General features: G+C 52.9%; 1 protein-coding gene across 14 annotated transcripts in view; it reads right to left on the reverse strand.

The window, feature by feature from the left end:
• Positions 1-21,432, reverse strand: part of LOC131501222 (monocyte to macrophage differentiation factor 2) — a 126,486-nt gene that overhangs the window by 88,582 nt on the left and 16,472 nt on the right. For 10 of the 14 annotated variants that reach the window (XR_009256692.1, XM_058711029.1, XM_058711030.1 and 7 more), the window contains 3 exons: positions 10,579-10,660; positions 9,100-9,260; positions 5,860-5,934 (listed from right to left, as the gene is read on the reverse strand). Coding sequence is in view for 10 of the 14 variants with exons in the window: in XM_058711029.1 (XP_058567012.1) it covers positions 5,860-5,934; positions 9,100-9,260; positions 10,579-10,660 (318 nt within the window). In the remaining 4 variants the exon portion in view is untranslated. Of the gene's footprint in view, positions 1-5,859; positions 5,935-9,099; positions 9,261-9,923; positions 10,241-10,578; positions 10,661-10,908; positions 10,932-21,432 lie in introns of those variants that run through there. The other 4 variants (XM_058711036.1, XM_058711034.1, XM_058711033.1 and 1 more) reach the window with 3 other exon arrangements.

A 21,432-nucleotide genomic window follows, 5' to 3' on the forward strand; every position in this document is an offset into this window, starting at 1 on the left:
GAAAATAGAAGTATCTGCAGCTAGGTGCATACGTCTCCAAGGCATGCCGGCAGGTGTTGGGGTGGGGAGCGAGTGGAGAACAGCAGGGCTGTATTATCTGCATATGTGAAGACAGACCTGTAAATGCACAGACACTGACCGGAGTCCCTTGTCGATGGGGACGCAGGAGCTCCATCTAGAAAGGGCCGGTCAATGATGGCTGTGGTTTGGCGGGGGGGTGGGGGGGGTGCGGAGGGGTCCTTTCACTTTTTTCTCGAGTGAATTTCTTGAGTGAGAATACCTTCTGTAAAACCTCTGCCCTCCCTGTCCCCACAAAAAAGCAAGTGGCTCAGAGTCCACTTGTCATTATAAAGAAGTTAAGTTGGACGTCCATCGACCGACAAATGGATAAAGAAAAGGTGGTAAATACACAGGAACATTACCCGGCGATCCAAAAGATGGAAATCTTACCATCTGCAACAACGGAGATGAAACTAGAGTGTTATGTATTATGTTTAGTGAAATAGACAAAGACACATGCGCGATTTCACTCACATGTGGAATTTAAGAAACAAAACAGAGGAACACAGGGCAAGGGAAGGAAAAATAAGATAAACACAGGGAGGGGGACAAACCACAAGAGACTCTTAAACACAGAGAACAAACTGAGGGTTGCTGGAAGGGAGAGGGGTGGGGGATGGGCTAAATGGGCAAGGGACATCAAGGAGGGCACTTGTTGGAATCGGCACCGGGGGTTATACGTAAGTGACACATCATTAAATTCTATTCCTGAAATCTTATTACACTATATATTAACTTAGATTTAAATTAAAAAAAAAAAAAGTTAAGTCGGGGCACCTTGGGTGGCTCAGTCAGTTAAGCGTCCAACTCTTGGCTTCAACTCAGGTCACGATCTCGGGGTCGTGAGATAGAGCCCCCAGTCGGGCTCCACACTGGGCACGGAGTCTGCTTTAGATTGTTTCTCTCCCTCTACCGCTTACACTCTTTCTCAAATAAATAAACAACAACAAAAAAGAAGTTATACTAGAAACCTTAAAGGTAAAAATAAATAAATAACTTGACTCGTTACCCAAAAGAACCATCAGGGAAGATCATTCTAGATCTCCAAACAAACACGACATAGACCAATGGGTAGGAGAATGAGTAGAGATGGGATGGAGGGCGTGGGCGGAGGCAGAGATAGAAGGAGAATGGGCTGGTATGGAGGTCAAAGGTGAAGGAGGAGTGAGCATCCAACCGCATTTTTTACTAAAATATCACAGAGAAGTTCAACTTGACTTTAACAGAAGAAAATGAACCCTTCCCCCGCCTAAAAAAAATGTGCTGAACTTCCAACAAATATTTCTGCTTTTCTCTTTCTACCATGCCAGAGCCCTTCAACCATATTTTACACCCTTTATTGAAGCAAAGACTGTGTGCAGGAATCTTACATGTGGACCTACATCCAAGTTATCAAAAACAAACACAAAAAAATGGGGTTTCCTGACTGAGGCAAGGATGGGGGGAACCCACGGTCATTCACACCCCGACCCCCCGTGGTCCTCTGGGTACCTCCAGGCCTCCGCAGAAAACAGCTTGAGAACCAGAGCAATTCAAAGAAAAGTACCCACCAGGGGCGCCTGGGTGGCTCAGTCGGTTAAGCGACTGACTCTTGATTTCGGCTCAGGTCATGATCTCGCGGCTTCTCAGGTTCAAGCCCCACATCAGGCTCTGTGCGGGCACCGCGTAGCCCGCTTGGGATTCTCTCTCTACCTCTCTAGCTGCCCTTCCCCCCCATACTGTTTCTGTCTCTCTCAAAAATAAATAAACTTAATTTTTTCTTTTAATTAAAAAAAAAAAAGTTCCCACCAAAGGAATGTACACCATCTGTCCCACGTCCCCTTTTCACCAGGCACCCAGGCGGTCAGTTTTCCAGCCGGGAAACGGGTCACCAACCTTCTCTATCTCCCCCCTCACATCCAATCGACCCCCACGTTCTGCTCATTCTTCCTCCTGAACGGCTCGCAGACCCAAGGCACGTTACCCGCTCCCCTCGTTCGCGGCACTTAACCACCGTTGTGCTTCATCTCCTGGCTCGGTATTGGGACAGCCCACGTCTGTGTTCCCTGTGAGACCCTAAGTCCCATTAGGGGAGAGAGCCGGTACCTTGGCTTACGGCCTTATCCTCAGCCGCCGGCACAGGACCGGGACAGAGCCCGGGCCCAGTCAGCCGCAGCCGGGGGTAAAGAAGAGAAACGCAGGGATTAAATCAGCAGAGGGGAGGACAGTCCACGGATCGTTCTAGAAATCCATGTCAAAGATAGTTACTGCAGCCGAGCACCAAACTTAGCTCCACTCCACTCGGCCACATCCAAAAGGAAACCTGACATCGCCTGGTTCCTGGCAACCGCAGGTGGTGTGCCGGGCACACCGGGGCTGACCACAGCTGGCTGCGTGGAATGAGCTCCCTCCTCCTGTGGCTCCTGGGGTCTCTCTCCTGCTCCTGGCCTGCTCCAGCAGGCTGCCCCTCCCCCAGGACCTGTGCTTATTCTAGAAGCCTCCAGACATATGCCTGCCCACCTGAGCATCCAACGGTCAGAAGCATACTGGTTTTGGGGAGAGAAGCAGGTCCCCTCCTGTCCTAAAGCCCAGCTGGTCATGGGGCACCGTCTGCCCTGTCCCCAGGCAGGCAGCAGCGGGGCTGGTTTCTGGGGCAGCGGTGGGCGGGGAGAGACCAGCCCAGGAAACCTTGGCACTTGCACCCCCACCCTCCTTCGCCGAGTCTGTCTACTCAGTGCCCTGCAAGCGTCTTTTCAATCTGTCCGTCCTCTCCACTCGACCCCCATGGCCACGCCTGGGGTCCAGGCTGCCACCGCTTCTCCCCTAGGTCCTTGGGTCAGCCTCCCCCGCACCTCCACGCTCCCAAGACAGTGACCCTTCGGTCCAAACGAGAAGACCACCTCGAAGCCCTGCTTCAAACCCCCATCGCCCTGGAGAATAGCCCGAGCAGCCTCCCATCTACACTCCGTGTGCCTCCACACTGGTATGAGAACAGCCAGAAAACCATGGTTCCGTAATCTCCCCAAAACCTGGGCACCACGCAAAGCTTGCCACAGGAGCATGGACACCTGAGGTGCGGCCCCCAGAACGCTGTCCGGCACGGAGAGTAGTGGGTGGGTGGCCACCGTGACTCCGTGGGTCTCACCAGGCACGTGCTCCGTGGAAGAAGCGGGATCCGAAAGAGCGAGGACGCCAGTGACACGAAATAAGCAATCAGGCAAAACTATCGTATGGCGACGGGTGTCGGGGCTGTGGCAACCCGGAGGGGGATGAGGGCGCTGGACGTGGTCTGCTTCAGCTGGGTGCAGGCCGCTGTGTGTGAAAATCGGCTTATTTTGCACAGGGACACGGGTGCACACTCTGCAGGCACGGCACCTGCACTGAGACGTGTTTCCCGAAGCAACAGCCTTTGCGTACACACACAAAACCCACTCAGCAGCACACACAATGGAAGAGAACGCCTCACTTATGACGGCCAAGAATAGAAGTTTCCTAGGCGAGCAGAGCTCAGTAGGTTAAGCATCGGACTTCAGCTCAGGTCACGATCTATCTCATGGTTCGTGGGTTCGAGACCCGCGTGGGACTCTGTGCTGACAGCTCAGAGCCCGGAGCCTGCTTCAGAGTCGGTGTCTCCCTCTGTCTGCCCCTCCCCTGCTTGTGCTCTGTCTCTGCCTCTCAGAATAAAAAAATAAAATAAACATTTAAAAAAAAGAAAGAGGGGCGCCTGGGTGGCTCAATCGGTTGGGCATCCGACTTCAGCCCGGGTCACGATCTCGCGGTCCGTGAGTTCGAGCCCCGCGTCAGGCTCTGGGCTGATGGCTCAGAGCCTGGAGCCTGCTTCCGATTCTGTGTCTCCCTCTCTCTCTGCCCCTCCCCCGTTCATGCTCTGTCTCTCTCTGTCTCAAAAATAAATAAATGTTAAAAAAAAAAAAAAATTAAAAAAAAAGAAAGAAAGAAATTTCCTAGGCGAAAACAGAACGAAACTTCCCGTGGCTCCCCACCCTTCAGAAGCCCACACGCACGTTCTCAGAGCGGCACACCTCCTCCAGGCAGCCCTCCCAAGGCCCCCACGCCACAGCAGCACCTCCTCTGAGCTCCCACAGCTGCATGCACACAGGGCTGTCTTACCACGCCATCACTGTCCTGTCACAGATGTCCATCCACCAGCCAGACCCTCGGGGTCCAAACGCCCACCGTCACCCGGCCACACAGTACGCATTCACCAACCATGAGTGCAATGGCTCAGCCGCCTCCCCAGACTTGTAGAGCATGGCCTGAAGCTTTTTCCCCCAAATTTTTAAATGTCTATTTATTTTTGAGAGAGAAGGCGGGGTGGGGGGGGGGGGGGTGGAGAGTGTGCAGGGGAGGGGCAGAGATAGGAAGACAGAGGATCCAAAGCAGGCTCCACGCTATGAGCGCACAGCCCAGTGTGGGGCTCAGACTCACGAACCATGAGATCATGACCTGAGTGGAAATCAAGAACTGGCTGCTTAGCCTGACTCCCCGGGTGTGGCCTGAAGCTTAGTGTTTCTTTATTTCAGAACTTTCCGGATTTACTACTAAATCAAGGTGGAAAACCCCGGGTTACTCGCTGGGGGAGTTTAAAACTGATACAACGTGTGGTGATCTGGCAATAGTTAACCAAATTACAAAGGTTCACTCCCTGCCGCCCAGGAGTCCAAGTCTCGCATTTATCAGACAAAGATCGGGCTTGACCACACAAAGCTGCTGTTTTTGTAGGTCAGAAAAGGCCACGTCTCAGCAATTCATAAGATTTGAGCCAACATATCCGTGCGTGTGTGCTAAATGATACACAAACAACAAGATTCACTGAGGTTCTGTCTCTCTTGGCAAAGGGGTGGACCGTCCCACTGCCATAAATACCCACACACAGGGGACGGCCAGGAAACAGTATGCTGCTGTAGAAAGAAATAAAAGATTGGGAAGGGGCGCCGGGGTGGTTCAGTCAGTTAAGCGTCCTCCAACTTGGGCTCAGGTGATGACCTCGCGGTTCGTGAGTTCGAGCCCCGCGTCGGGCTGTGTGCTGACAGCTCAGAGCCTGGAGCCTGCTTCGGATTCTGTGTCTCCCTCTCTCTGGTCCTCCCCCGACACTCACGCTTTGTCTCCCTCTCTCTCAAGAATAAATAAACATTTTTTAAAACTAAAAAAAAAAAAAACCAAAGAAAAAAGAAAAGATTGGGAAAATCTTGGGGCACCTGGGTGGCATAGTCAGTTAAGCAGCCGACTCTTGACTTCGGCTCAGGTCATGATCTCGTGGTTCATGAGTTCGAGCCCCACGTCGGGCTCTGCGATCACAGCACAGAGCCTGCTTTGGATCCTCTGTCTCCCTCTTTCTGGCCCTCTCACGCTCGCACACTCCCACTCTCTCTCTCTCCCTCTCTCTCAAAAATAAATCAATGTTAAAAAAAAAAAAAAAAGGCCGCACTTCAATGTACTAATGTAGAGAGGTGTCCCCGGCAACATTACCAAGAACAAATGCGATTTGCAGTTTGTATGGTATCCTTCCCTTTTGCTCTAAAAGTTGGAGGAAAAATAGAAGTATAAACATATAAATTTACAACATCACTACACATGTATGTATGTGTGCACACATTTGCTCTTTTAGCACAAAGTAACTCTGGAAACACACACAAGAAACTGGTAATACGCAGTTGCTTCTAGAAGGAGAATGGGCAGAGGGCATCTTTTTACCCACGCCCTTTTGTGCCGAGCCAGCATGTCACCCAGCCAAATACAAAAAGGAATTCAGAGAAAAGAGAAGAAGCCAGCCCTTCCCGGGAACGGCACACAGATGCTCACCAGGGCGCGTAGGAGGCCGCTATGAAGAAGTAGATGACCATGCGGTCGAACATGTGCAGGCAACGTTCCACCATCCTGGAGCAGAGAAGGGTCAGGGTCAGGGTCAGGGTCAGGGCCCCAGAGCCACGCCCTGGACAAACATGCTTCCCCGAAGGTGGGGAAGAGTCCGGACTGGGGGCAGGCTCACCTCTACCCAGCCACGACCCTTGGGCTTCCGGGTCCCCATCTGTGAGTGACCAGAGTAGTGGTTTTCAAACCAGTCTCCCCATGACCCTGGGGGTTGAATGGAGAACCCCCGCAGGTCTCTCGGAGGACCCCCCTTCTCCTGAAGGGTAAGGATGGACCCCCTCGCCTGCACTTGAATCACGGCAACTCTGCATTTTGGCTTTTTTTTTTTTTTTTTAGTTTATTTATTTATTTTGAGAGAGACACACACACGTGTGTTCACATAAAAAAGAGAAAGAGAGGCGAGCAGGGGAGGGGCAGAGAGAGGCGGGGGGGGGAGGGGTGCGGGGGAGAGAATTTCAAACAGGCTCTGGGTTCGTCAGCACAGAGCCGGATGTGGGGCTCGAACTCATGAACCACGAGATCATGACCTGAGCCAAAATCAAGTCAGACCCTTAACTGACTGAGGCACTCAGGCGCCCCTGCATTTTGGCTTTATACACTGGGCTTTTCAAAAGATTTCAAATGATGAACGAATTTGGTGGTTAAAACAAAATGCAACACCAACAAAACCATGTGCCCCCCGCCAAAAACTATGTGCTCCCTCCAACCTCAAAGACCCTCTGGGTCCTGGCATCCTGGTTCAGATCCAGGCTCTGGAGCCAGAATGCCTGGGTTCGAGTCCCAACCTTACCACTTATGGACTGTATGACCTTGACCTAGCTCCTCACCATCTCTCAGCCTCGGCTCTCTCATCTGTCAAGCAGGGAGGATATCCGCAGCCTGTCACGGGCTGGCCGTGAGGGTTAAGTGAGTTGGTACTTTGCATGCGTAAGAAGAAGTACTCAACAAACACTGGCTGTTTTTGTTGTGACCTCACGTTGAGGAGCAAACCGGAGTCCTCCATATGTTTGCCAGGTGTGGTAGCCAACCTCCAAAATGGTGCCCGAAGAGCCCCACCTTCGGGTAAGCCCACCCATGTGCAGCCCCCTCCCACGATGAATAAGGCAAACACATGTAACCAACAGGGGGCTGCGGAAAGGATGGAGTGTGATTTCTGAGTCTAGATCCTGAAAGATATTATCGCCTCTGCCTTGTCCTCTTGGAACACTAACTTTGGGAGAAATGAGCCACATGTCTGTGGAGAGGCCCATGTGGGAAGCACTGAGCACCCCGTAAACATCCAGCAGCAACCTGCCAACCAGGTGAGGGAGCCACCTTGCAAGCGGCTCCAGCCCCAGTCAAGCCTTCAGATGAGAGCAGCCCCGAGGCCCAGCACCTTGACTCCCCCAGAGATCGAGAACCACAGCCAGGCAGTTAAGCTCCTGAAATCCTGACTCCGAAGCTTCGAGAGATAGCCAAGGTTTCCAGTTACTCAAAACCTCTGCGATTTAGGGTCATGTGTTACAGAGCGATAGGTAACTAATACAAGGCGTGGTTCTGTCCAGCAAACTTCAGCTCTCAATAAATCCGACCAGGGATTCTACATATGGTTTAAGTTCACGTCTCCCTAGAAATAAAAGCGGTAACAACAGCTAGTCCGTATAGGGCAGGGACCATAAGCAGAGCACTGGTCTAAGCAATTTGTGACCAATAACTCTTTAATCCCGCCTAGAAGATAGGTACTATTATGTTCATCCACTCCGTGACAGACGTGGACAGCCACGGGCAACACAGTGACACCACTGGTTATGCGGGCAGTAACTTCAACACACAAGAGGACACACAGTATGGCTGCTTTATATGAGGTCCCCAGAGGAGTCAGATTCACAGAGACAGAAGGCAGGATGGGGGGTGCCAGGGGCTGGCGGAGGGGTGGGGAGTGAGCGTTTAAAGGGGACAGAGCTTCAGTTCCGGAAGATGAAGAAAGTTCTGGAGATGCTGGTGGTGACTGCACAGCCATGTGACTGTGTTTAATGCCCCTGAGAGGGACACCTGAGACTGGTCAAGATAGTCAATTTACATTATGTGTATTCACCACAGTGTTTTTAAAAATTAAAAGCAAAGAGGGGCACCTGCGTGGGTCAGTTGCTGAAGTGTCCGACTTCAGCTCAGGTCATCACCTCGCGGTTCGTGAGTTCGAGCCCCGCGTCAGGCTCTGTGCTGACAGCTCAGAGCCCGGAGCCTGCTTCGGATTCTGTGTCTCCCTCTCTCTCTGCCCCTCCCCTGTTCATGCTCTGTCTCTCTCTGTCTCAAAAATAAATAAACATTAAAAAAATCATAGAACATAAAAATTAAAAGCAAAGAAAAAATTAATTCATTAATTAAAAAATAAAGATTAAAAGCAAAGCAAAAGTATAAAAACGGGAGACTGGGGCACCTGGGTGGCTCCGTAGGAGAAGCGTCTGACTTCAGCTCAGGTCATGATCTCGCAGTTCGTGAGCTCAGGCCCTGCATCGGGCTCTCTGCTGTCATCACAGAACCCTCTTGGGGTCCTCTGTCCCCCCCTCTCTCTGCCACTCCCCTACATGTGCTCTCTGTCCCTCAAAAATGAACATTAAAAAAAAAGAGGGGTGCCTGGGTGGCTCAGTCGATTGAGCATCTGACTTGAGACTTCAGCTCAGGTCATGATCTCACGGTTCAGGGGACTGAGCCCCACATCGGGCTCTGCGCTGAGCTTGGAGCCTGCTTAACATTCTCTTTGTCCCTCTCCCTGCTCACTCGCGCTCTCTCTCTCCAAAATTAAAAAGAAGAAGAAGAAAAAATAATAGTAACCAATAAAAATAAATACAAACCCCAGACTAACGCCTACACCACAGAACTACTGAAGAGATCAGGGGTGATGTCTGCACAGGACCCGGAACCCGGGGTGGTGCCCACAAGGGTCAAAGGTCATTCTGACGGTTCGAGGAGCTCTCGGAACGACCCTGGGAGCCGGGGGCTGGCTCTCCGAGGTGCCCACAGGGGAGCAAATGAGCCTCATGTGGGTGAGGTGATCTGCCCAGGCGGAATCTGACCCCAGCCCGCAGAGGCAAAGATCACCGCCCCGGGCCCCTTCTGGCTCAGCCAGCCACGCCCCCTGCCCTGGCCACCCCGCCTGGCACACACCCCTCCCGTGGGCCAGGCGGAACGCACCTGAGGTGTCTCTTCTTCCAGGAGATCGTGTGGAACACAGTGGACACCACGAACAGCCCACAGAGGCCGAGGCCGTAGATCCAGGCAGAGATGGTCTCCCAGTCGTCATCCGACAGGAAGTAGAGGTTGGAGCTGCCGAGGATGCTGGGAATGATCCAGAGCTGGAAGCAGAGTGGAAACAGGTGTTGCAGGACCAGCCTCCCGTGTGGAATCCGGGGAGGGACGGAGACCCCGAGCCTCCTTGGGCACACCGCCCACCCATCTCTCTAGATCCACGCCGCCCATCGGAACCTCCCTCCGAGGTGGTAACGTCCCAGACCCCCACCGTCCGATACGGGAGCCACCAGGCACCAGCGGCCACTGAGCACTCGAACCGTGACTGCAGCAGTGAGGTAGCGAATTTTTAATTCTATTTCATGGCGATCGATCTCAGTTTGTTTCAGCAGCCCACGGAGCCAGCGGCCACCACATGGGGCAGCACAGCCCTAGAGAAGGTCACGGTACACACGTAGTCCCCGCCTCCTGAAGAAAACGTCCCTCCCCACCAGGTCCGCCTGGAAAACCCCTCACTCGTCACATCCCGGTTTATCGATCACTTCCCGAGAGAAGTCTAGAACTCTCCGAAGCACTGGGGGCGGGGAGTCCCAGAACGTGTGCCCAATTCTGTGTGCCGGGAGCACTGTTTCTAAAGAAAGGGTCTCTGGCAACACCAGTCAACGGAAGGACAACACCAGTCCCAGAGGTCATTTGAGACGTTCTGGCAAGCCACGTTTTTAAAAGGAAAAACAGATGGAGTGGTCCACGAGACCACGTAATTAACATACACATTTTGAGGAGACATTTTACATCCTGTCTTTCCTGCCAGGTCTTCCCGAGTCGGTGCGTATGTCGCACGCACAGCACGTCTCCAATCAGACGAGCTGCACGTCAAGCGCGCAACAGCCACACGGGGCCAGTGGCTACCGAGCTGGACAGGGGAGGTCTAGGTCTTTCGTTATTCTCAAAGGGATCCACTGCCCAGAGGATTTCTTAGGCGAGGCTGGGGTGGAGTCGGTGAATATTCCAAGCAGACGGAACATCGTTTGCAAAGGCCTGGAGGTGTACCTTCTATCCAGGAAACGGCCCATTCAGGTGCTGGAGCCTGAGGGGAAGAGCGAGGCAGTGGGAGGTGGGCCGACACATGAGCTAAGACCTGCCCGGGAGCTCGTAACGGAGTCCAGATGCCGTACAGGTACTAGGGAGCCACTGAAGGTTCGAAGAGCAAAAAGGGAGGCCTGCTCAGCACCACAGTCCAATTTCCCCAAATGGCCTTCCCTCGAGATCCCACTCACTCTTCCAAGGGCCACAGAGGACTTGATGTCAGCGGGGACATCACCGTGGAATGGAGATGTTGAGTCTCGCCAAGGGCAAAGAGCCTGCCTCCCCCTGCACCTGGAAGCGTCCCCCTCTCAGCTCCCGGCCCCCCAAAAGCCAACTCACAGCATGGGTGGCACAGTTGGCTGCATGTTCGTACTCGGTGGGCTGGTACCTCTTGTGGGCGGGGACTCGATGGTTCATGAACCTGGAACGAGAGACATAATTCTTGGAAGCTGGGCCAGGAAGCCGGGAGCAGCTGTGGTCACAGGATCCCCAGGAGGCCTGAAGACCAGGTCCCTCTCAGTGGGAAAAAAGATCCCTCCCCTCCCCTCCCCATCGCCCCTCCTCTGCCTCTCCCTCCCTTCTTTCCCACCCCCTTTTCCCTCCCACCTTCCTCCCCCTGCTCCCCCTCTTTCCGATCTTCCTCCTCCCCTCCCCCTCCCTTCCTCTTACACTTTGTTTGGACTACCCAATACTTTGTGCCTAATCCCCAGTGTGGCATTTGTTGCACAACTTTGCTAAATACAGCGTTCTCTCCATTTCCTGTTGTTCATTTTCCTTACTGACACACAGACAGCTCCCCATGGGCACAGCCCAACCCATTCTTACTCGCACACCCGCCAGAATAACCACCGCCCAGGAGGGGGCCGAGCTCAGAAAGCGCCCTTAGGCCCCCTCCCAGTGACTCTCTTCCCTCAAGGAAACCGCCCTCTGACACTGTCCTCATAGATTAGCTTGGCCTGCTCTTGAACTTCCCATCAATGGGATCACACAGCACAGACCCTTCTTTGTCTGGCTTCTTTGGCTGCGAGACTCATTCATGTCGCTGGACGCAGTGATGGACCGTGTTCATCGCCGTACGGAATTCCACACACAATTATGCCCCCCATCTACTGGACGTGGACTTTCCAGTTTGGGGCCATCGTGGGGAACTCTGCCTCGTGACCACCCGTGTGCACATCCTCGGTGACCATCTGCCCTCACTTCTGCCGGACGCAGATGCACACGTGGAACAGCCAGTTGACTGTCTTAAGCAATATGCACTCTTGGGGCGCCTGGGTGGCGCAGTCGGTTAAGCGTCCAACTTCAGCCAGGTCACGATCTCGCGGTCCGTGAGTTCGAGCCCCGCGTCGGGCTCTGGGCTGATGGCTCGGAGCCTGGAGCCTGTTTCCGATTCTGTGTCTCCCTCTCTCTCTGCCCCTCCCCCGTTCATGCTCTGTCTCTCTCTGTCCCAAAAATAAATAAAAAACGTTGAAAAAAAAAATCAAAAAAAAAAAAAAAAGCAATATGCACTCCTGGTGTTCCAGAGTCCTTGGGGAGATTCCTTGGCCCCTCCAGTCTCTCCTTTGTTCCGCAGTGGAGCTCCGAAAGCACAAAAGGAGCCCATTGCAGGGAGAGAAAGCTACCGCGATGAGGGTAGGGAGTGACACCCCCAGGGCGTCCGGCACTCAGCCTGGGTCCGGCAGGCAGGACTCCGCACAGGGGTATCCAAATCAGGCTGGGAAGGCAGGCCTGGCAGGGCGGGGAAGGGGCGTCCGAGAGCCGGGGGGTGAGGTCTGCAAGCACCTGGCTGGCAAGCTGGACCAGCCTGGCAGGGGTCACCTCCTTGGTCCACACGGGCTCAGGATCAGGAAAACGGGCAGTTCCCCCGTTCGTCTCAGACTCACACACCGAGCTTCTGTATGCAGCTGTCATGCTAGCACAGCTCACCGAGACTTTACCGAGCACTTTCTATATGCGGGTACCACACCAGTACAGATCACAGAGCATTTATTGAATGCCTTCTGGGGGCCGGACCTATGCCAGTGAAGTTCACAGGGCATTTATGGAGCACGTTCCATAGGCTGGATCCATGCTAAGTACACTTCACTGAGGATGTGCCAGCGCTTCCTCCGCCATACAGACCACAGAGCACCTATTAAGCACCTTCTGTATGCCGGCTCTACACTCAGAACACGGGACAGAGGGTTGAGACGAGCTCCTCAAGGAGCTCACGGTCCAGAAGGCACGGGATCCAGACAGAAATCCTGACACCGCGTGATTAATGCTTCTCGTCCTTTCGGGAAACACTGGAGAACACCTACTACGTGCTGGCTGGGATTAGAGGAGCAGCACAGCACAGGGTGAAGGCTGCGGAGAGGGGAGAGGGCTCCCAGGGCACAGGCTCAGCACGACGCCCGAGGCACCTGCCTCCGCAGCGCACACCGCAAACAGATGTTGAGGGATGACGGAGGAGGTCACCAGGCGGAGAGGAAAGGGTGCTCCTGGCCCAGGGACTGGCAGACGGGAGTGTGCAGGGCGGGTATGGAGGCTGGAAGGCTGGGGTGTCTCCCAGGGGCTGACATTGCCATACGCTGCCAGCTGCCTGACACGCACCGCGTCTGGTTTTCCTGTGCTGGCCCCTCGGCACCTGGACAAGTCTGGGGGTCCATGGCTGCTCCCCCCACCCACCTGCCCTGACGGCTGTTCTCCACCTGCATCAGCTGGCGGTCACTCCAGCTGTGACAAGGCCAGGGTCCTGCTGAGCCCATTACACAGACGAGAAAACCAAGACCTTACACAGCCAAGTCCCAGGGCCAGGCAGCTGAGCAGAGCTCAGTGCTCCAGGGCGCCAACCCCCACAGAGTCTGACACCCACGCGGGGGCAGACTCGACCCCGGAGCTGAGTCTCTGGGCTCAGGGTCACAGAGAAAAGGGTGGACTTACCCCTGCAGCTGGGGACCCCCCAAAAAGCACAGCCTCCCCGGGAGGCCAAAACAACCAGCCCATCAGCTCACCTTCTCCAGGAAGAAGCTGTCAGTGGCCAAGAGTGGGTTAAGAAGGGACTTAATAGGACAACAAAAGTGGTGTTACGGGCTGGACTGTGTCTCCCCCAAATTCCTACGTTGATGATTCTAACCCCCAGCACCCCAGAAAGTGACCGCATTTGGAAAGAGAGCCATTGCAGATATTAGAGTTAAGATGAGGCTCCCCTGGAGGAGGGCGATCCCCCGGTCTGTTACAACTAGGGTCCCCGTGGGAGGAGGGGTGACACAGGGTGGAAGCCCACGTGACGGTGACGGCAGAGACTGCAGTGACGTGTCCACATGCCAAGGGACACTGAGGGTTGCTGAAGCTACCAGAAGCTGGGAGCCAGACACAGAGGCTCCTCCTTCAGAGCCTCCAGAAGGAATCCACCCTCCTGACACCCTGATTTTGGACTTCTGGCTTCCAGAGCTGGGAGACCAGATTTCTATATGCTTAAGGCCACAAAGCGCATGGTCATTTACTACAGCTCTAGAGACACGAACACGGGGATGCATGGTGTTAATTTTGATAGATTCTGCCCCAAAGCCCCCCACGGCGCTGTGCCAACTGGGCGAGGGGGCGGGCAGAGGTCAACTGGGCAGGGACACAGCTGACGCCCTTCTCCAAGGTGGGAAACCAGGTCTGGGGCTGAGGAAGTTCCCGTCCACCTGTCGCCGACTTTAACAAACACCAATAAGCCACCCACAGTGCCAGCCTCACGGGTCCAAGAGCGACATTGCGTTGCCGCGGTGACCCATGATGGGCAATCCCTTATTTGTTTCTGGGTTCCACAAAACCCTCCTTGTCTCTGCCCCGCGCTGCAGCCACTGAATGGAGAGAAAGGCGGACAGAGAAAAAGGCCGGCAGACCAGGCCCCGGGGCCGGGGGCAAACACCCAAGAAACAGTTCCCACAACCCTCCAGAACCAAGAACTTTTTCTTTACCCTCCTTGTGGCCTAATTTTTTTCTTTCTTTCCTTTTCCTTTTTTTTTTTTTTTTTTTTTTTTGCTACTCTGTGTTATGAGTTTGGGCAAATGTAGATGGGCGTGTGACCACCACCACAATCAAGAGTAAGAACAGACCCCTTCGTCCCTCCCAAAATGCTCGCACGCCCCGGGGACCCAACACCTGTTCCCGGCCCCATTACTGCTGCTCTGCTCTCTGCCCCAACAGCTTTGCCTTTCCAGAATGTCGTGTAAATGGAGCAACATGGTCATACCACAGCATGTTGTTACGTTTTTTACTTTAATATCTAAAAAGAATTTATTTTAATTTTTTAAAATATTTTTTTGATAGAGTATCAGAGCAGGAGTGGGGGAGGGGCAGAGAGAGACACAGAATCCAAAGCAGGTTCCAGGCTCCGAGCTGTCAGCACAGAGCCCGACGTGGTGCTCGAACCCATGAACCATGAGATCATGACCTGAGCCGAAGATGGACGCTCAACCGACTGAGCCACCCAGGCACCCCAGAAAGAATTTATTTTAGAAAGTCAAAGCACATTCCCAGATGGAAAGAAACTTTCCATGACAAGCAGGGATTTACTTATTTATTTAAAATGTGTCTAAGACAAACACGTTTTATACAAGAAGAAAACAGACCCTCTTAGATGGTGTATTCCCATTCTTGGCAAATTATTTTCAAAACTTCCATCCTTTTTTTCTTTTTCCTTCTGTGTAGACTTTTCACTGCTGAGCACTATTCCACTGTCTGGGTGTACAACAGCTTGTTTATCCGTTCCCCAGGAGAGGGATAAGGGAGTCATTTTTAACAGAGGAAACACAGATAAAATATAGAATGTTCTAGAACAGAGCTGACAGTCAGATAGCAACCTTCAAGATTGGGGGAAGTTTCTCTTAAAAGAGTTGATATCCCCAGCAGGCTGTCACTAGTTAAACTAAACGAGGGAAAGAGGCCTTTCTTCCTCCCCTCTGGAGAACACAATCCCCATTCTGCGGCCAGCCCTACTGCTTAGATAACCACGTGGGCATGGCATTTGTGGGGTGTGGGGAGGGCAAATCCACGAGGAAAGCTCCCCGAGTCAGAGCTGGCAGGGAGACAAGGGCACAGGCTGAATTCCCATCCCGAACAGGACAGAGCAGGGACTTTGGAGCTTGGCACAGCTGGGTGGAAAATCTCTGCACAGTCACTGAGGTGCTCTGAGACCTAGGAGAAGTTACCTAATGTCTCTAGGCTGCAGCTCCCTTGCATGTATAAGGAGAAACTACTACCTAGCCTACAGATACCATGAGATAATACGGCTCAAGAGCCCACGCAGGAGTGCCTGACACGTACTGGTGCTCAAGGAATGGACATTCTTTTTGCCTCCTCCTGGAAAGCCCCCAGAAAGCCCAGGTACCATTTTCTTACCGGCAGCTGACCCGTCCCAGTACCTCACATTAAAGCCCACCACATCCTTGCAAAGTAGATACGATTATTCCAATTCGGAGATGAAGCTATAAGAGGTTAGGCCAGTTGTTCTCAGCCAACAATACAGCTGCCCACCCTCCACGGCTTCTCTCTCCCCCAGTTCACCTCTCCACGCTGCGTCCCTGCCAAGTTCTGTGGCTCCAGTTATGCAGATTATTGTGTTAGTCCTCAGATCAACTTTCTAGGTGTGCAAAACGGTTTGGGGCCGATCTAGCTGCATTTCAGGGATAAAAGAAGCAGAGAATTTCCATGCTGCTCCGCCATCTTGGCCTCTATTTTTTTCATTCTAGGTCAGTGGTTCTCAATCTTGGCTGCACATGGATGGGTAGATCCATCCATATGACAGGATATTACTCAGCCATAAAAAGGAATGACATATTGATACCTGCTACACATACAAACCTCAACTACATGATGCTGAGTGAAAGAAGCCAGATACAAAAAAATCACCTATTACAGGGGCGCCTGGGTGGCTCAGTCAGTTGAGCATCCGACTTTAGCTCAGGTCATGATTCCACAGTTTGTGGGTTTGAGCCCCACGTCGGGCTCTGTGCTGACGGCTCGGAGCCCAGAGCCTGCTTCAGATTCTGTCTCCCTCTCTCTTTGCTCCTTCCCCACTCGTGCGCTCGCTCTCTCTCTCTCTCTCTCAAGAAGAATAAACTTAAAAAATTGTTTGTTTAATTCTTTTAAGGGTCTTGAGGGAAGATAAAGATGAACTGACTGCCTGTCAGACCGCAGCATTGTACCAAGTGCTGGATTTCTGGGAGAGATAAGGGTGTCCTGAGATACATGCCGATGTGCTTGAGGACGAAGTGTCCGAATGTCTGCAGTTTAGCCTCAAAAGCTTCAGCGCCAAGAGGAAGTGATAAAGCCAACACAGCAAAAGGTTAATAGCCGGTGACTCTAAGTGAATGGCACTGGGGCAAGTTCATGGAACGTTTCTTGCAACTTTTGACTACAAGTTTGAAACTTTTCAAAATAAAAGGTTGGAAGGAAATTCTCTGATGCCAATGCTTTTATGATGTAAAGACTTAAACAACAAAGACCAGTCCTCTGCCAGGGCGTGATCTCACACCCATGATTGTCACACCGGAGACAGCAGAGGGAATTTCTGGAGACGGAAGCACATGAGGAGAGGAGGAGCGGGAAGGAGGAGGGGTGTTCAGAGGCAGGGAGGGAGCCCACCCGGCTGGAGTAGGAGCTGAGCCGGGGCAGGGGTCATGAGGTGATCCCTAGTGTTCCAGCATTCTCTGTGTCTCGCAGGTGAACTGAGTCATTGCCATCCTCCAGAACCATCCCCACCTCATTCTCCGGGAGCCCTGACCCTTCACTCAGCACATGGCTGCCCAGAGCAAAGGAAAGCACTGAAGGATGGCATGTGGACTTCGGCTGTCTTCCCACATCACCCGACTATCACAGAGCTGGAAGAGCTGTCTCGGCACCTGCGAAACGTTGCCTTATGCCCACAGCTCCCTAAAGACATTATGGATGTACCTTGGTATTACAGACCCCAAATCTGAACATTCTTTCCCCAAATTTGGCCACTTTTAACTGATCGTGAAAAGCAGAAAATAATGTGACTTTATTAAATCTTCTCATTGGCTCTCCCACTGTCCACAGGACAAACAGCCATCCTTTCCAGTACATTTCCAATTAACTGACTGTGGAACTAGCTGGTGGGTAGGTGGGTAGGTAAGCAGACCGAAGAGAAGACAAATGCCTTCTCAGACAAATAACTAGTTAGGTAAATATTTGTCTGGAAGAATGGATGGATAAATGGATAAATGGGGAGTCTGGAGGATGGGTAGAGGGGATGGATAGATGGATGGGGGATGGATGGACAGAGGGGAAGGATGGATGGATAGAGGGGAAGGATGGATGGATGGATGAGCTACTGGATGGCTGGGTGGCATATAAATGATGGATGGAGGGAGGGAGGGATGGATGGATGGATGGATGGACGCATGGGATGGATGAATGAAGGGGTAGGTGGATGAGTATGTGACTAGGAGAGATAGGCACGTAGCTTGGTAGAAACATAAATAGATAAGTGGAAAATAGATGTCTGAATGGATGGAAGGTGGACGGATGGAGAGATGGATGAAAGGAAGGATGGACAGATGGGTGGAAGGATGGGATGGGATGGATGGATGGATGGACGGACAGGGGGAGGGGTGGATGGGAGGATGTATGGATGGATGGGATGGATGGATGGATGGATGGATGGATGGATGGATGGATGGGATGGATGGATGGATGGACAGACAGGGGGATGGATGGATGGGATGAATGGATGGGATGGATGGATGGATGAAGGTGTAGGTGGATGAGTATGTGAGTAGAGAGATAGGCACGTAGCTTGGTAGAAACATAAAGAGGTAAGTGGATAAATAGAAGTCTGAATGGATGGAAGGATTGATGGCAGAAATTTGTTTTCCTTTCCTCCTTCCAAGATGAACACCAGAACACTTTCAAGTAAATCATGCTTTGCTGAACCTCGGTGGCCTGGCTAATACAGCACTGGCATCCAGGAGATGCCTGTCCCAGTCCTTTATCAAAGTGGCAAATGCTTGGGTTTCTAGGGTTTGGACAGGCGGTGGGGCACAGTGGAAAGAGGACAGCCTTTGGGCGCAATTCAGATCAGACTCGGTGAACACTCCAAATGCAGGCGCTGTTACGACCCAGTGATTCCAACAACGGTCTCCAAGCAACTGGGAGAGAGCTCCTCTGTCAGAGCCCCATCCTGCCCCCTCTATCTTACGTGCAGTCACGGGGCCGTCCGTGGAACTGGTCACGTGTGAGGTACCCGCCTGCTGGGGGGCTGCTAGGAGACCAGCCCACACTCACAGCACACAAGGGAGTGTGTTCCACACTGTAAGGTACCATTCGCCCCCTGCTCTTCTCAGATGGGGTGGAGCCAGGCCTGGGGGTCTCCTCATCTCCTGCCTACGCCTCTGCTTTGGTTTACACCCTCCTTCATCACCTACCTAGCACACAACAGAGTTTATAATTAAGACTGGGAGTTCGGGGGTCAGACGTTCCAGATTCAATCCTGGCACCACTCCCCTCTAGCCACGAGTCCATGTGCAAGCTGCTAAAGCTGTCCTCGGTTTTCTCATCTGAGCAATGGGGTTAACCCCAGCACTCCCCACAGAGGATAATAAAAGGATGAAACGGGCTAATCTGTGCACAGCACTCAGCATCTGTAGACGCGTGACCGACATGAATGATTCTGTTACTGTGAATCCTCACCATCGATGAGGCACGCCCTATTGCTGGCCCCATTTCATAGCTGGGGAAACTGAGGCCCAGAAAAAGCAAATCCCCAAATGCCTAAGGCATGACAGCTAGATAAAGACAGGACCGGTATTTCTGCCCAGGATCATCTGAGCTCTAGGAGAGTAACGGCGCCTGCCTCACAGAGGACGACTCGTGCCTCGTGAGCTCCCTGCACACAGTAGGCACTCAGTACAAGCTGATCCCTGTCTGCCTCCCGCAGCACCCCCAGAACAGGTGCCGTGACGTGCTGAAGTGAGGCAAGAAGGCTTGCTTTCAAACGTCAGGCCTCCCCACTCCACACCCATTCCCCCCCAAAACAAGAAAACCAGCGTTGGCGAGGACGAGAAGTTGGCGGCAACGTAAATGGTGCAGCCGCCGCGGAACACCAGATGGAGGCTCCCCGGAAACTACACGAAGAACTACCATCCGATCCAGGCGCTCCGCTTCTGGGACAAGAATTGCACCTGCACACCCACAGCAGCACAGTCCACACGAGGCCACAGGTGGAAGCGAAGTGTCCGTCACAGATGGACGGATAACAAAAGGTGGTCCGGCCACACAATGGGAGGATATTATTCAGCCCTAAAAAGGAAGGAAACTATGACACCTGCTAGCATGTGGACGGACTTTGAGGACGTTACGCTCAATGAAACAAGCCAGATACAAAAGGGCAAATAACGTAGGATTCCACGTATAGGAAGGAGATCCCCAGAGTCACCAACTCCATGGAGACAGAGAGAAGGTGGTGGTATCCGGGGCTGGGGGAGGGGACGGCATGAAGGGGGACAGAGTCTCAGTTTGAGACAACGGAAGTCAGCCTGGAGACAGGCGGTGGTGACAGCAATGTGAATATGCTTAATGCCGCTGAAGCATACACTTGAGAATGGTTAAAACTGGGCGCCTGGGCGGCTCCGTCGGTTAAGCGTCCGACTTCAGCTCAGGTCATGATCTCACAGTTCGTGAGTTCGAGCCCCACCATCAGGCTCCGTGCTGATAGCTCGGAGCCCGGAGCCTGCTTTGGATTCTGTGTGTCCCTCACCCACTCATGCTTGCTCGTGTGCACTCTCTCTCTCTCTCTCTCTCTCTCTCTCTCCTTCAAAAATAAACATTTTTTAAAAAGTGGTTGGGGCGCCTGGGTGGCGCAGTCGGTTAAGCGTCCGACTTCAGCCAGGTCACGATCTCGCGGTCCGTGGGTTCGAGCCCCGCGTCAGGCTCTGGACCGATGGCTCGGAGCCTGGAGCCTGTTTCCGATTCTGTGTCTCCCTCTCTCTCTGCCCCTCCCCCGTTCATGCTCTGTCTCTCTCTGTCCCAAAAACTAAATAAAAAAAAAAAAAAAAAAAAAAAAAACGTTGAAAAAAAAAAACGGTAAGTTTTATGTCTGTATTTTACAAAAAAAAAAAAAAAAGAGGCCACTGGCACGTCTAGGTACACAGGAAGACTTACTATCATGCCAGCAAGGAAGGGACAGGAGTTGGGTCTGGGCTGTGCCATCGTCACCCCCTCCCCGAAACCCTGGGCCACTGGGGATGCAGCCGTATCACCACCTGGCAGGTCGGAGGAAGGAGCCAGAGCAAATGTTGCTGCGCGTGAGAATCACCGGGGGAGACGGAGAAAATGCCGATGCCCAGGCCTCATCCCCAACAATTACAACAGAACTGCCAGGCGAGGGACCCAAGCATTGGAATTTTTGAAAACTTCCCAGGGGATTAGCAGCGGGCCGGAGGAAGAGCCCCATGGAGAAGGGACCGCACCAGGTGCCACACGTGGATGCCACAGGGACCCAGGACCACAAAACAGACACCCGGCTCAGCACAGACAGCAAACAGGCTTCAGCCCCCACACCAAGTCCATGGGCTCGTGCTGGCTGCCTGGAGCGTCGTATCTCGAAGGCCCCTGAGCGTGAGTCTCCGCGTGGCAGGAAGGGGGGGCGGCGATGAACTGGCGGTGTCAGCCACAGGCACTGGGCAGGCCAGAGGCAGCCATCCCCGGCTTAAGAGTTACCCAACGAGGGGCGCCTGGGCGGCTTAGTGGGTTAAGCATCTGACTCTCGGTTTCGGCTCAGGTCATGATCTCACGGTTTCATGAGTTCGAGCCCCGTGTCTGGCTCTTTGCTGGCCGCGCAAAGCCTGCCTGGGATTCTCCCTCTCCCTTTTTCTCTGCCCCTCCCCTGCTCGTGCTGTCTCTGTCTCTCTCAAGATAAATAAATAAGCTTACAAAAATTAAAAAGTTTGTGAACATTTGGAAGCAAAACAAAATATAGGTGACATTAAGTGGTACCCACAAATTAAAAAAAAAAAAAAGGTACCCAATGCTTTCACTTCCCTCCTCTTCTCTGAACCTTGCTGTAAAGTGAGCGGGGCGGGGGTTATGACTGTCATTTTATACAGGGATTCACAGAAGTTAAGCCACAAGCTAGGAAGTGGCACAGCTGAGATATGACCCCAGACCTTCTGATTCCCGGTTTATTCTTTCCACTGCACTCAC

The sequence above is a fragment of the Neofelis nebulosa genome, chromosome 18 (genome assembly GCF_028018385.1).
Source record: "Neofelis nebulosa isolate mNeoNeb1 chromosome 18, mNeoNeb1.pri, whole genome shotgun sequence".
Lineage (NCBI taxonomy): Eukaryota > Metazoa > Chordata > Mammalia > Carnivora > Felidae > Neofelis > Neofelis nebulosa.